This window comes from Melopsittacus undulatus, chromosome 4 (genome assembly GCF_012275295.1).
Source record: "Melopsittacus undulatus isolate bMelUnd1 chromosome 4, bMelUnd1.mat.Z, whole genome shotgun sequence".
NCBI classification, from domain to species: Eukaryota; Metazoa; Chordata; class Aves; order Psittaciformes; family Psittaculidae; genus Melopsittacus; species Melopsittacus undulatus.
Genome location: NC_047530.1, coordinates 57,351,456 through 57,366,275, shown reverse-complemented (window position 1 = coordinate 57,366,275; position 14,820 = coordinate 57,351,456). Strand labels below are relative to the sequence as shown.

Sequence of the window (14,820 nt, the reverse complement as noted above, 5' to 3'; positions counted from 1 at the left end):
CTGTGTACAATGCACTTTCTTTACAAACAAGGCCTGGCTTATGCAGTGTCAGCATAACCATACTTTCACTTTACTTCTGAGACTTGGAAGACATTTCAGTGTCCTGAACTGGAAGAATTCAGGTTTCAGTGTACCTCACCATTATGACCAGTGAAAGCAGAAAATTTGAAATTTCAAGGCCCTCCTATTTGACCTAGCTGTTGACATCCAGGGATTGTTTGAAGTGAGCTTAGTAACTGTTGTATTGACTTGCCTAGTCTACCCATCATATCATGGTCATTGTGGAGTATACCTTATGGTGTGTTAAGACGCCTCAAAGTATGTTGCATTTTTCCACTTGAAAATGCTAGGCAGAAGATAGGCTGCTACAGTATTTGCAAGGCAGAAAACACAATACACCAGCATGTCACAGGAAGCATGGGTTTGGGCTGTTTGCTGGGACAGACTGTGTAGTGACAAGCCTGGTAATTAAACACTGCACTGTCTGCAAAAGAAGCTATGTTGCACAGAGCATCTCCCAGCATGAAGTGCTGTAGGGATTCATGGTGCTGCTCTTGTCACCTCAACAGCATGCTGTTGTCCTTTTCTGTTTGCCTTTGTAGGCTGCCACAGCAAAGCTAGCTTGAAAACTGAAGTGCAGTAATCACTGAGGCTCAAAACTGAGTGGTTGTCATGTTACCACTGGATCTGAAAAGGTTGGAGTTCTTATTAAAAACATGGGTTAGTAAAAAAATCTAAGTCCTGGGGATCTTCTGAAAGCTTTGAAAATGGCTTCATGACATGTTTCTGTCACCTGCATGAAACATGATTATTCATAGCCACTTGCTATGTACTCTTTCTAGGTGCTATCATTTTGGTCACACGGATACAAGAGAAAGCAGAATAATAGCTACAGCTTTTCGTTACTGAAGTTGCTTCATTAGCAGTTTGAGCTTGCTCTGAAATTCTTTGTTCTGGGAAACAAACAAAAAAAACAAACTACCTGGGACTTAATCAGGTTATACATGATGTGGCCTAATGTTAGAAAAAAACTAAGAATAAGGCCTTTCCCTCTTCAGTATAACAAAATATGTTTTAAAATATATTACTGATGAGGAAAAAAAATCAATCACCTCTAACTTTCTGTGGGCTTTGAGGAGTAACTCTGGTTACCGTTTTCTGTGCCTGGCTACAACTGCAGAGGAGATGCAGCAAGCTAACATTCTGTAGATGTTAAGTACTTGACAGGGAGAGATTTCTTCTTATATGCATTTTTGCATGTACATGTAAGGAAGACACTTGCTTTAATTGTATTATTTCTCCACTCCCCTAACACTGTCAATAGAGCCTGTTTCCTTTGTATTAAGATGGAAATCAAGTTTAAGTTCCAAGTATTTAAATACTTCTGTTAGTTTTCTTCATTGCTACTTTGAGTCTGTTAAGAAAGCTCATAGCATAAATATGTGAGCTGGAGCCTGCAACTGAGTACCTGTACACAAAACATACTTACACAGGTGAGGTTTGAGTTACTGTGACTGAAGAAATGGAATTGTTTGATTTAGATACATGCATTTTGGAGACAAAGGGCCATAAAGGAAAAAAAGGACACAGAAATAAGTTTGTGGTTTATTTGGTGTTGGACAGTCACTGTCGTGTTGCACACAGAAACCTTAAACATGCTCAGGAGACAGACTTACAACTAGGCTGATACAGTAAACAAAAATAAGATTCACTACAAAAAATTGTACACAAATTCCAAAGCAGTGTTAGGAAAATATATTTGGACCTACCAACAGTGAAATATTTAAGCTATTTAGCTGGCAGAGAAGGTTGGTCAATTGGCTTGACAATCCTTTAACTGCAAGAAAATAGTCTTTGGTTTCACATTGTGTAATAATTAGTTACTTACTGTTCTGAAGCAACATTAAGCGACATGAGGAAAAGGCAGGGGCTTTTCCAGGCAGTGCTGCTTTGAATGCTGGATTTGTCATACTGTATCACTGTACAAGACTGACTAGGTTATCTAGCTCTGGCTAAGAACATGGGTGTCTGTGAACAGGGAAAACCCTAGAACAGTTTCCTAATGCTATCCTTCAGGAAACTCATTTGTCCAGATTTCAGCTTTTTGTGTGTTCTAGTTGAGATACGTACATTGAAAGACTTGACCTACTTGGAGAGTGCAACATAACACAAACCACTTAACCTGTTAAACTGCAGAGAGTGAACAGAGAGTGGGCAGATTCAAAACTGTAATTCCTTTTGGATCCCCCAGAGTGTATCTGCACTCTTCCTTAATTTGTCCTCTTCCTCAGGTTTTAGGATCATCTTCACTACATCAGTGATGCCAGTGTTGCCTAGTACGCAAGGAACGCTCAGGAAGACATCATCTTTTATTCCATGCATGCCCTGAAAAGGAAGTAAGGACAGTTAGGCTAGGCTGTGTATGTGTGTATTTTACAGAATATCCTATCAAAGGAAGTAAGGACAGTTAGGCTAGGCTGTGTATGTGTGTATTTTACAGAATATCCTATCAGAAAAACTCAAATTTAGTTGAAATTAAAGTGGAAAGTGATCACTGTTCTTCAGAATTCCCAAGGTTTAGTTTTCAATGAGACAGAAGTTACCATAAGGGGGCTGCTTACCTTAACAACTGTAGAAATCGGGTGCACTCTTCTCAAATTCTTCATAATAGTTTCAGCTAGATCTGCCACAGAAAGGCCAATAGCCCATGACGTGTACCCCTTCAGTTTGATGACCTCGTAGGCACTGTGGAGACAAAGCTACTCATTAAACAAGTACCATCAACTGCAATACTGAAAGTTTGTAAGAAGGGCTTTTGGAGAGGCCTTAATCAATCTGAAGACGTCAGAAACTTGGTTGATTTGCTGACAGAACTAAAATGAAGACAAAGGATCCTGTTTTAATTTTATACTACCTGCAGTTACATAGAAAACTTGGAAATTAAATCACTTTCCTAAAGTTCATTAACAGTAAAAAAATTAACTCTGCTAAATCTGCATTATTCCTTAAAATACTAGTTCAATATCTACTGTGTCTACATCTTCGGATTTGTTTTGGGCTACTACAGTGTTTACGAATCCAGATATGGACACTGCAGTTCAGAGATGCTAGAGCTCATTAGAATTGCTTCTTGTTTTTTAAGAAAAAAAAAAGTATTTACCTGTCCACCACCTGCTTGTGGACCTCCTTCCAGTGTTCCTTGTCTGCATCAGTTCCCAGGTCTGGATGAAGAGCCTTCAGGGACACACCAGCAACATTCACTCCACTCCAGACAGGTACTGGGAGTTGCACATACATTAATTATCTCAGAAGAAAACTTAGTTTTGTTGTCCTCAACAACAAAAGATGTAGTTGGATTAATCTGCAATGCACATCACTATGATTTTAACTTCAAGTATAGTGACCTATGAGGCCAGCTGCAGGCTGAGAACCTAGGAGCGTATGAACATCTTTATATATGATGTCAAAAGGTTTGAACGCACCTTTTTTAAGGCAAAATGCCCAGGCAACCTGAACTAAAATGACAATAAAGGACCTCTGTATTTTGCAGAGGTTTCTCAAAATAAGAATTGATTCCAAATGAGTCCCGAGTGTGAGGAAGCAGACAGTACTGCCCTGGTGCTGCTAGAGAAAGTATGGGTTAAGCAAGGATAAAGTTGCACATCCTGCTGTCCTCTAGACTTGCCTCTGCACTTCATTTCCTATATATAGTTTTGAAGTAATCAAGAGATGCCAGTAAGGACAACTGAGTGACTACCAGTAGGTCCAGTGGAGATTTCTGGGAGTGCCTTGCACAGACCTTTACCCTCTTGCCTTTTTTTTTTTTTTGAGAGTTATGGGAACAACTTGGCCTAGAACTTATAAGCCTCCTCACATTACAGTTACGACCTTTTCCAAGTAGAGAAACCTGGGTCAAATGTAGACCATCTAAGGTTACTCTATGCAGCAGAAGACTTAAAGCAAGACTTGCAATTTTAAGGTGCTGTAGTGCAAAGGTTTGGGCAACATTTTGCTGTAGCTTGTAGAGATCTTTCTTGCAAACAAAGTATCAGGGAAAAAAATTACATGAAACAGGCAGATTTCACCCTTACCACTGGAATCTCCATGCTCTCCAATAATCCATCCATGACAGCTCAGAGGATGGATGCCCAGTCTTTCTCCCATGAGGTGGCGGAAACGGGCAGAGTCCAAATTGCAGCCACTACCAATAACACGGTGTTTAGGAAAGCCACTGATCTTCCAGGCCACATAGGTCAAAATATCCACTGTAAGTAGAACAGAAAAGATAACAAATGCCACTCAGTTTGATAACTAGGCTGCTATCTTCCATTCATCTTTAGCGATTTTATCTGCATGCTAGTTATGCTGAACATAGCATAAAGCAAAGCACACAGCCAGACCCTACAGTGAGCTAACATAACGACTGTTTTCAAGGCAGAATTGAGGGGCTATTAATGCTGTGCATGCAATTATCAGTGCCCCTTACTGTGTTCCGTGCTAACACTTAAAAGCAAAAGAAGACCCAAGCAGGAGGGAATTTCATTTCTCAGATGACCAGAGCTTGCTGAGTGTAGAGAGGGAAGATGACACTTCCTGCTACACCACAGAAATATTTTCTAAACGCCTATTCTTGGTCATATTAGTATACTAATGCCACCTTACTGAATAAAACACTTCTGTAAGCCAAATCCTTTTATTAAGGCAACACAAGACAAACCTGGGTTTGAGACAATAAGCAGCTTGCAGTCAGGACTGTATTTAACAACATTGGGAATGATGAATTTGAAGATATTCACGTTGCGCTGGACCAAATTAAGGCGGCTCTCTCCTTCTTGCTGACGGGCACCAGCAGTGACGATGACCAGCTTGGAGTGTGCAGTCACACTGTAATCTGCAGACAACAGGCTACGTCAAACATGACCTCTTTCTGCACATGGTTCAGAACAAGAGTTTGTGGTTCCTTTTAGTATCAATGCCCATCTAAAATTCTCAAGTTTGAGAGTGTGAAACTTCTCTTGATAACCGTTACCCTAGACTTTGCTTCTACAGGAATTTTCCTGTAGAAGGCTATGGCTCATTAGCATAAATGGCAACCTTAAGGGCACTTCAAAATCTTAACATGCAGAATGTGGCAGTGGCATTCCACTATTTCTCAGACATAGATGAGTATAGGGGTAGCCATCAGGATAGCATCCAGTGCAAGCTGCTGGGTAGAAGAGGAAGGCAGCTCTGCCCTTGTAACCTACTACCTGTGGACACTGTAGCTGCACATTAACTTGGGTATGAGGTGAATAGCATTTGCCCTAGTCAGTTTTCCAGTAAACTGATCAGAAATGTGTAGCCAAGACACAAGCAGTAATGCATTCAGAGGCTAACTGGCTGTGAAATAAAATTCTCAAAGGTGCAGGAGTACTTAAGAAATTCATCCTTCTGTACCAAGTGGTGAGCTCTGGAAGAGGATTCCTAGTTGGACTGGCCTTAAGGTACAGGAAACAATGTCAGCTGAGTAATACTTCTGCAGGAGAAGAAATAAATGAGCTTTCCTCCTAACAGTCATGATGACAGGCTAAGTGCTGGACTGGGATGACCAGTTTGAGATCTGAAGTGGCTATCTCCATTTGGAAATACTAAGCACATTGGAGCCAACTACTTGCCTTTGCCAGAGACAATCTTTGGCGTCCTAAGGAAGAGGCTGCCATGCTGGAGATCCAGCATCTCTCCTCTGAGCTTGTCCTCCACAACATCAACAAGGGCAAGTTCATCAGCTAAGTCCTATGAGAGACCAAGATTAAATAGCAAGTTTATTGCCTCTGAGCAGAAGTACCCAATTCGTAAACTGTGAAGTTACAATTGCTTTAAAAACAGTGATCTATTTAAGCAATTTTGCTTATCTGTAACATCTTACTTGCTCCCAGAGTACTTTAGTCTACTTTGTAGAGTTAGTTTTGTACTTTTCAAACCCATATTTTTTGTGGAATACTTCTACAACTTAGCAGGGCAATAATGAAGAATAATTATATAGCTGTTCATAAGCAACCTATTTCGCAGTTAAGAAAATCAAGACTGGTGTTAACCACAGCATTTTCAACATAATGCAATGCAGAGGACAAGTCATTCAGAGTGTCTAGGACAATTTTCCTGTCTGCCTGGCAAACTGCACACTCTGCTTTAGACAAAATGACTTATCAGTTCTTAATCCTTTTGTATGGTTAGAGTGCTAGAGGACTCTTACTTAGGACAGAGCATGGAAGTCATTTAAAGGCAAATGCAGCTCTTAAGTCAAAATGATACATAAGCATGTTCTGTCTTATACTGGAGTAAACTTGGTTTACAAGGTTTGTTCTCTGTCAGTTGCTTAATGGCTGCTGCTTCATTTCAGGTTCAAAGGAATGTACAGCTGGAAGTTCACCTGGTGTGCTAGCCCAGTTTGTCTAACAAGGGAGATTACTTTTTGCCTCTCTTTTAGGCCTCAGTCACAACTGTGCTGCTAAGCTTGATGCTTACCTTCATCAGGATACTGATAGCACAGGCCATTCCAACTGCCCCCACACCAACCACACTGATCTTATTGTGGGCATGACTCTGCTCCTGCTTGTGGACATTGTGGATGAGCTGATCCTTGAGAGACATGGTGCACTGCTGACAGGAAAGCAACAGATTATTTCTTAAGTTCTGAAGCTTTTACTGATGTCAGAGTATAAAGATGGATTTTGTTCCAGGATATAAGAAAATGGATATACATCACATGCCTGAACTCTCTAGCAGTAGTGAAAAATGATTGAAAAAATTAATTATTAATGACAATGCACTGTTTAAGCTCACTGTAGCTTTCCCTTTCACAGCCTGAGAACCACTGATTATATAGCTGGGTGGCACTCCAGCCGCATCAGTGGAATGTTTTAAATGATCATCCATATTACATTTAGGTACAGGAAGCCATTTTAGAACTAAGCACAGCATGGTCTGGCAGTCTGCATTCTCCTGCCCTGAAAAACCAGTACTCTCTGCCCTGAAGCCCTTCCTGAGGTGAAGCTGTTCAACACTTAGGCAAGCCCTTTTTAAGTACAGCATGATCCTCAAAGTCAACACTTATGAATTTGTTTTAAAGCAACTGTAGTCTTGCGTTACCATCTCTCCCATCCTCAATTACTTTTTAGCGACCAGCAGTTACACGGGTTCTGATCCGACAGCCACGTGTGTGCTGAAATGGCACAATGGAGATGGAGTATAGAGCCTTCACATCAGGCTCCCTGCAGGAGACTGCACGGTGCTTTCCCGGATGGTGCTGGCAGCAGCACAGCTTCTGCCTTGCCAGGAAGAGCTGGAGGCAGCGGCAGCCTCACAGATTGATGCAAGTACAGCCACAACGTGATTCTCAAGTTAGTGTGAACAAGCAGCAGCTCGTTCTGAGCACAAAAGGCAGCGTTGGCAGAGCAGTTAAAGGCTGTGAGCTGGGGCAGAAGGACAGGTTGGGGCATGGGGTTGGAAACACCAGTGCCCATATTTAGGAGAATCTAACCAACATGCAACACCAACATCAATGTTCGGCTGCAGAAGGCTCCTTAAGCATGGCCCACTATAGTGCACACGCTCTCCATGTGCCGAGTTCTCCCCTTGCACTTTAAGTACATTGGTATGCAGGTCTGGCAAAGAAGCACACTCGGGCATCTCTCAGTTACACTTGGCACTAGAAACTTTAGGCATTTAGAACAGTCCTGAAAGAAGCAGGTTAGAAGAGAGCCAGGAGCAGGGGTGCATATTCCAAACGCAAGCGGCACTTCCTTTGCAGAAGCACTCTCGATTACGGGTAGCAACGGATACCAGAAGGGGATCGGGAAGCAATGCAACCCCACGGATATGGGGGAAGAGATGCGTGGCAATCACGGGTGTTGCACAAGGCCGAGCAGGACGCGGCACCTCCCCACGCCGCACCCAACACGGCGCCGGCATTAAGCCCAAGGCCCGGAGCGCTTCAGCCGGGGGAAACTCGGCGGAGCCGACCCTCCTGCTGGGGTGAGTCCCCCCGTCCCCCCCGGAGGATGTGAGGCAGCAGCTCCCACATCCCCCTTCACTCCTGCGCCTCAAGCACTCGCTCTCCTCCCCACCGTAACCCACAGAACACGCCCGCACCTACCGAGCGGCCCCAAGCACACGTCGATGGCTGCAGCGGCGGGGCGGGGAGCCGGCCGCAGCCTTAAATAGGGGCCGGGCGGCTGACGTTCAGCGGGCGGGGAGCCGCTGTGGAGACGTGCCCGCAGACACGTAGGGGTGGAGAGAGCAGAGGGGAAGTTGTGTCGGGCGGGCACAGGAGCAGGGAAAGGGGCGGGGGATGTGTGAGGTGAGGGGGACGGGAGCGTTCGGCCCGTTAGGGACTGCTCTGGAATGTTCTGCCCGGAGCTGTCGGCACCCTGAGGGGAAACTGAGGCGAGGGCCTCAAGGGGCTTTTAGGTGGGCTCATACCAAGCAGAGGGTGGCAAACCTTGTGCTTCTTCCTCCTCAGCACCGCCACAAGCCTTTGGGTTCTGGGTAGTGGTGGCTAGAAAACTGCTTCTGGTTTCCATTCAAATCTATAGATGCTTGGCGTTTTGTTACAGGAAAACCTTCTCTGGTGTTACTTGCCCTTTCCATTTATTTACATATCCTATTCCCAGTCATTGTCAAGTTACATAAGCTAAACCTTTTCAGCCTTCATGAGACAGGTATTGGGATGTCCTTTCTATGGGACTCTTTCCATTTGAATGTGTGATCTTGAAGGAGTTGGCTGCATGCAGTGTTTCAGACAGTCTTGTCAGTGGTGCCTCAGACAGGAACACTCATGTTTTCCTGTCAGTACTGGAAATACGGTGACTGAACTCGCTATTTTCAGTCACGCCACAATTCATCCCCCTGTGGTTGGTTAGCAAAGCCAAGTCCTTCCCAGTTTGCTTCTTGCTAGGATACCAACAAAGAGTAAAAATAGTTTTAGTATTTCCTGGATGTGTGAAGTTACAGCTGTGTACCATGTAACCATGAAGTTACAGCTGTGTACCATGTAACCATGAAGTTACAGTTGTGTAGCATGTAACCATGAAGTTACAGCTGTGTACCATGTAACCATGAAGTTACAGCTGTGTACCATGCTACAGGCTTGTCTCACAAAACCAGCTTTTAGTAAACCCATGCAACCTTTTACCCTTCTATTCATTGAATTTCACGTTTGTAGTTAAACTTCCCATTGCAAGCTTTCCTGAAGAACTGCGCAGACATAAAGAGCACAGGCCCAACCCACTTCACTGTGCCTCACTTCTTAAACGCTTGCTGTTCCTTGCTCTTGTGGTAATGCCCTCAGGTCAGTAAATTCGCTTTCAGTCTTTGCACCTACCTGGGTTTGTGGTTTACTGTGCATCACTGGTCTGCGACTGAGACTGACTGGTTCCTCTGGTTGGAGCACAGGAGATAGACTGCCAAGTTTTGCTCGCCAAGTGGCTGTGTTCAGTTATTATCTTATATCAGTTTCTCCCTTCTACGCATTCCCTTAGGCATCCCATCTTCATGGATTAACATGCTCATTCTTAATGAAAATCAGGAAGCATTATGTGTGAGTAGCTGAGTTAGCTTTATTTTCTCATCCTTGTTTTACAGTGATCTCACTGTTTTGTTTGTTTGTTTGTTTGTGGTTTTTTAGTTTATTTATTATTTAGTGTAGCTGTGGTACCTTTGTGATGTTTGTCTTAGTATCCTTCAGGGATTCTGACTCTAGCTGATTTTTGTCAGTATCTATTGCAGTTTCTAGGATGTACTTGACTTTTGATGTTCTTATCCTGCTATGGCAGAAGGCCTTCCTTTAATTCCTTTGTCTTCCTCTTCCCATATCAGCCTTTCCATTTTTGTTTTGATTGGGATGTCTTTTCCGTCTTCTAAAGTCACTTTAGATAGTGTACTTCTTAATCATTAGATTTATCTAATTTACCCATGAGGCGTTTGCCATGGCGGTCCTGATCTCCTCAGACCTCATCCAAAATCACAGTGCATGCAAGTATAAAACAAGGTCCTTGGTCATGCTAGACCAGAGCAGATGGTGTGAGGATAGATATATTTCATCACACCTAAGGCTTGTACTTATCTACCAAACTCTGCTTTACAGCTGAAGGAAGTTTATGCTTCTATTTAAGGCATGCTAACACCTTGTCACAGCCTATCCCAGTGACAGTTCCTTTCTGCTGTGGTGATCTGACAGGAATGGTAGCCCAAAGTCTCATCATTTCTTTGACAGTCCTTTGGCAAAACAAAAGAAACCAAAACAAACGTGAGAAAACATCTAAAAAAATCTTTAAACATAGAATAAGGAGGTTTGTATGAAACATGTCAGAAAAATAAAGAATTTTGGTTCTTATTATAACCATCAGCACTTCCCCCAAAGGGAATTAAATATAATGACCCATCGGCTGAAAAGCTAGAAGTGTTTTGTGTCCTGCTTCAGCTTGAGGTATGAGTGATGCTTGTGAGACATGTCATGAAATAGAAGACCTAAGGAAGGGAAAGTGCAGGTGGATGCTGAGTAGGCCTAACACCGCATGATTGCAGAATAAAAGGAAGCCCTATAACTTAGTTCTGTCATTCTGTGTTATGCTGGGTTCACTGAGATCTTGTATCAGAATTCTCAAGGATGGATTAGGAAGTTTAATTTTGCATCCCAGGAACCTGTATTTACAGTGGCTTTGTATGAATGGGACTAAACATTTCATCCAGAGTTTGGGTTCCAGGCATCTGGCAGGACAGAACATGAACATTCGACAGGAATGATGATTAAGAAGAAATATTTTCTTCCTCTAACATATTTTACTTCTGAAGAGTTTAAATGTAAAATAAGAGGCTTCTAAGCCACAACTGGTTGGATAGATTAATGAGCATTTTTAAAACATTTAACTAATGTAGAGCAAGTGGTATTTTCACAGAATCACGCAGAATCACAGAATGGTTGGGGTTGGAAGGGACCTCTGGAGATCACCAGCCTCCCCCACCAAAGCAGATTCATCTACACCAGGTTGCATGGAATCGTGTCCAGACAGGTTTTGATTATCTCCAGAGAAGGAGACTCCACAGCCTCTCTGGGCAGCCTGTTGCAGTGCTCTGTCACCCTCAAAGATGTTCTTCCTCACATTCAGATGGAATGTCCTGTGTTTCAGTTTGTGCCCATTGCCCCTTATTTTGTCACTGGGCACCACTGAAAAGAGGCTGGCTCCACCCTCTTTGTGCCTGCCCTTAAGATATTTGTATGCATTGGTAAGATCTCTGTCGTTTCTTCTCCATGCTAAATAGGCTCAGCTCTTTCAACTTTTTCTTATAAGAGGGATGCTCTAATCCCCTAATTATGTTTGTAGTCCTCTGCTGGACCCTCTCTGGTAGTTCCTTGTCTTTCTCATACTGAGGAGCTCAGAACTGGACACAGTATTCCAGATGCTGGCTCACCCAGGCAGAGCAAAGGAGAAGGATCACTTCCCTCAACCTGCTAGCAGCAATCTTCCTTCCTAATGCAGCCCATGGCACTGTTGGCCTCCTAGGCATATGGCTGGCTCATGTTTAATTTAGCCATCAGGACTCCCAGGTCTTTCTCTGCAGCATTGCTTTCCAGCAGATTAATGCCTAACATGTACTGGTGTATGGGGTTACTCTTACCCAGGTTCAGGGCCCTGCACTTGCCTTTGTTAACTCCATCAGGCTCCTCTTTGCTCAACTCTCTGCTCAACAATTCAGCCTGTCCAGGTCTTTCTGTATGGTAGCACAGCCTTCTGGTGTATCAGCCTCTTCTCCCAGTTTTGTGCTTTGAAGAAGGCTGCAGCTGCCAAATTTTCCTTTTATGTGTCCTTTGTGATCTTAATAGCAGCAGTAGATGCTCAGGAGAGCAGTCATGTGGCATGATTGACATTGATTTTCTGCCTGGGAGAGCTTCAATCAGAGAAGGCTCATAACAACACAAACAGAACTCGGTGGGTAAATTAAGGGCATTTTTCTTGCACTTAGAAGATGGAGGCCAGGTCTGTATAGATTTCTTTTAAGTGGTTGAATTTGACTGTAGGGATGGGGCTGACTTTCCTCACTTGTATGCATAAGGAGTTTTATTCTTCCTCTTCTTTTTCCACTGCTCCCTTTCATTGCAGGTAGGAGGTGGTGTTGATAGAGTGATGGGAATGTCTGAAATGTGACAGGGTCTCTCTGGGGAAGCTTGGTCCTTCTTCAGGCTGCGTGCCTTCTTTTTCATATTAGCTTTCACAGAGCCATAGAATCATAGAACAGTTAGGGTTAGAAAGGAACTTAAGACCACCTCTTTCCAACCCCCCTGCCATGGGCAAAGACACCTCACACTAGACCATGTTGCCCAAGGCTCTGTTCAACCTGGCCTTGAACACTTCCAGGGATGGAGCATTTACCACTTCTTTGGTCAACCTGTTCCGATGCCTCACTACCCTCACAGTAAAGAATTTCTTCCTTATATCTAATCTAAACTTCCCCAGTTTAAGTTTGAACCCATTACCCCCTGTCCTACCACTACAGTCCCTGATGAAGAGTCCCTCTCCAGACCCCTTCAGATACTGGAAGGCTGCTCTGAGGTCTCCTTGCAGCCTTCTCTTCTCTAGGCTGAACAGCCCCAACTTTCTGAGCTTATTTTCTTATGGGAGGTGCTCCAGTCCCCTGATCATCCTCGTGGCCTCCTCTGGACTTGTTCCAACAGTTCCATGTCCTTCTTAAGTTGAGGACACCAGAACTGCACACAATACTCCAAGTGAGGTCTCACAAGAGCAGAGTAGAGGGGCAGGATCACCTCCTTTGACCTGCTGGTCACGCTCCTTTTGATGCAGCCCAGGATACAGTTGGCTTTCTGGACTGTGAGTGCGCACTGCTGGTTCATGTTAATTTTCTTATTGAACAACACCCCGAAGTCCTCCCCAGGGCTGCTCTGAATCTCTTCTCTGCCCAACCTGTAGCTGTGCCTGGGATTGCCCTGATCCAGGTGTAGGACCTTGCACTTGGCTTGGCTGAACTTCATGAGGTAGACATTGGCCCCCCTCTCAGGAGTGTCAAGGTCCCTCTGGATGGCATCCCCTTTCCTCCAGCATATCAACCGAACCACACAGCTTGGTGTCATCAGCAAACTTGCTGAGAGTGCATCAATCCCACTATCCATGTCACTGACAAAGATGTTGAACAGGATTGGTCCCTGTACCAACCCCTGGGGGACACCACTTGTTACTGGTCTCCATTTGGACAGTGAACAACTGACTGCTACTCTCTGTGTGTGGCCATCCAAGATTAAGCATGAAAAACAAAGAAGTTGCTGGATGTGAAAACATTTATGTTTTCATTCCAGGAGTTACAAATGGCCCTTTCACTGGGCAGTGAAAAGCTGGCATTTGATCAGGCATTGTTTGGTAACAGAGGGAAACGATGCACATTCTCATTAAACAATGTGTTTGTTTTTAAACTATAAGATGCTGATTAAATCTTTGTCACAAAAGTAAAGTCCAGAGACAGCTATACAAGGTGAGTTCAATGTGTGTGTCTTGGTATTTTCAATAAAAGTGCTACCAAATTTCTCTCAATATTGCTAATACACAAAAGATTTTATATGGTGATACTTAATTTCTACATCTGCTATTTGCTCAGGTCCTGACTCATGACAGACTAAGCCAAATCTCATGGTGCTGCTGGGGTGAATAATGACACCAAACCATGACCTGCACATACTTGCTGTATGAGCCACAACTCAGCTAGGAGGTTAGCAGTAACCCAAAGGCACCATTAATTCTGAATGGCCCTGGAAAGGTTAGTGGAATCTCTCTGCTTTACCTGAGATTTGAGGTCTAACCTGCCCCTAAAAATCATAAGTGTTATTCCCAGCGTGATCAATCCTGCTTTTGCTCTGACATCATCAATGGCTTTGGTTTCATATGTCAATGTGTGAGGGAAAAGCCTGGCACTAGACATAGATATATCATGTTTCAAACCTGTCTTTCCTTTTTTTTTTTATATTCTGAGGCCTAAACAACTCCCTCTAGCTTTAACAGCTTCATTTCTCCTTTGTAAAATGGGAAGGGTCTTTATCAACCAACCTGATGGTGGTACTGTAGGGATTAGGTAATTGTGAAACACTTCAGCTTCATAAAGCAAAATGAAAATGATGGAGGTTTCGTTCCTGCATTAGGAAGGAAAGATCTGGACTCCAAAATGGAGGTTGGCATCAAAAGTTTGGTATATTCTGCTGTATTTCCCACATCATAAAAGCTCCCAGAGCCAGAATTCTTGCTATTTTGATATATTTATCGGCATAAGATACAGGAAGTTGGTTCCTACTCCATAAGAATCCATATTTTGTGTTCTTCAGATTTGGACAGCATAGCCACATCAATCCCTTTGAGCTGACCTCCTAAGAAAACTAAAAGCTAAAAGATGAGTTTCACCTTGGCTTGCACTAACAGGTATCTCTGCACATAACTGGTTGGCCATGGTCCATATACTTGGTCCCTCTCCTTGGCTGCTTCCATGTATGCAAGTTATGGTAAGGATGCTGGTACTACAAAGATCCAGTGCTTTTGCTGTTTCACACCCTCTTTTTCTTTGTGCTTTCATTGTTGAGGAGGGGCTAGTTGATGCAATTCTCATTTCCAGGTATTTATACCGGTGTGTTTCTGCAACCTACTTTTCAATGTGCACTAGTAATATATGTGGAGACCTGTGTAAATAATTGTCAATTTCAGAAGATCCCAGATTTCCATAATGCCCTTTTGTCAGATGTATGATTTTGATTGCAGACTATTTTCTAGCAGACATGTTTCAATACTTGGA

At 43.4% G+C, this 14,820-nt stretch overlaps 1 protein-coding gene across 2 annotated transcripts; it reads right to left on the bottom strand.

Moving 5' to 3' along the window:
- Positions 1-1,593: 1,593 nt before the first annotated feature.
- LDHA (lactate dehydrogenase A) lies at positions 1,594-8,243 on the bottom strand. Of its 2 annotated transcripts, none has more exons than XM_031052613.1 (8): positions 8,135-8,243; positions 6,505-6,636; positions 5,655-5,772; positions 4,718-4,891; positions 4,092-4,265; positions 3,161-3,278; positions 2,622-2,745; positions 1,594-2,385 (listed from the first exon to the last, which is right to left on the bottom strand). In XM_031052613.1, exons 2-8 carry the CDS (start codon positions 6,628-6,630, stop codon positions 2,221-2,223), a joined length of 999 nt encoding a protein of 332 aa, XP_030908473.1. In that variant the 5' UTR covers positions 6,631-6,636; positions 8,135-8,243; the 3' UTR covers positions 1,594-2,220. The 2 variants fall into 2 exon arrangements, with proteins under 2 accessions (XP_030908473.1, XP_005153343.1); XM_005153286.2 differs by having other exon boundaries at positions 6,505-6,639; positions 8,135-8,234.
- Positions 8,244-14,820: the final 6,577 nt, after the last annotated feature.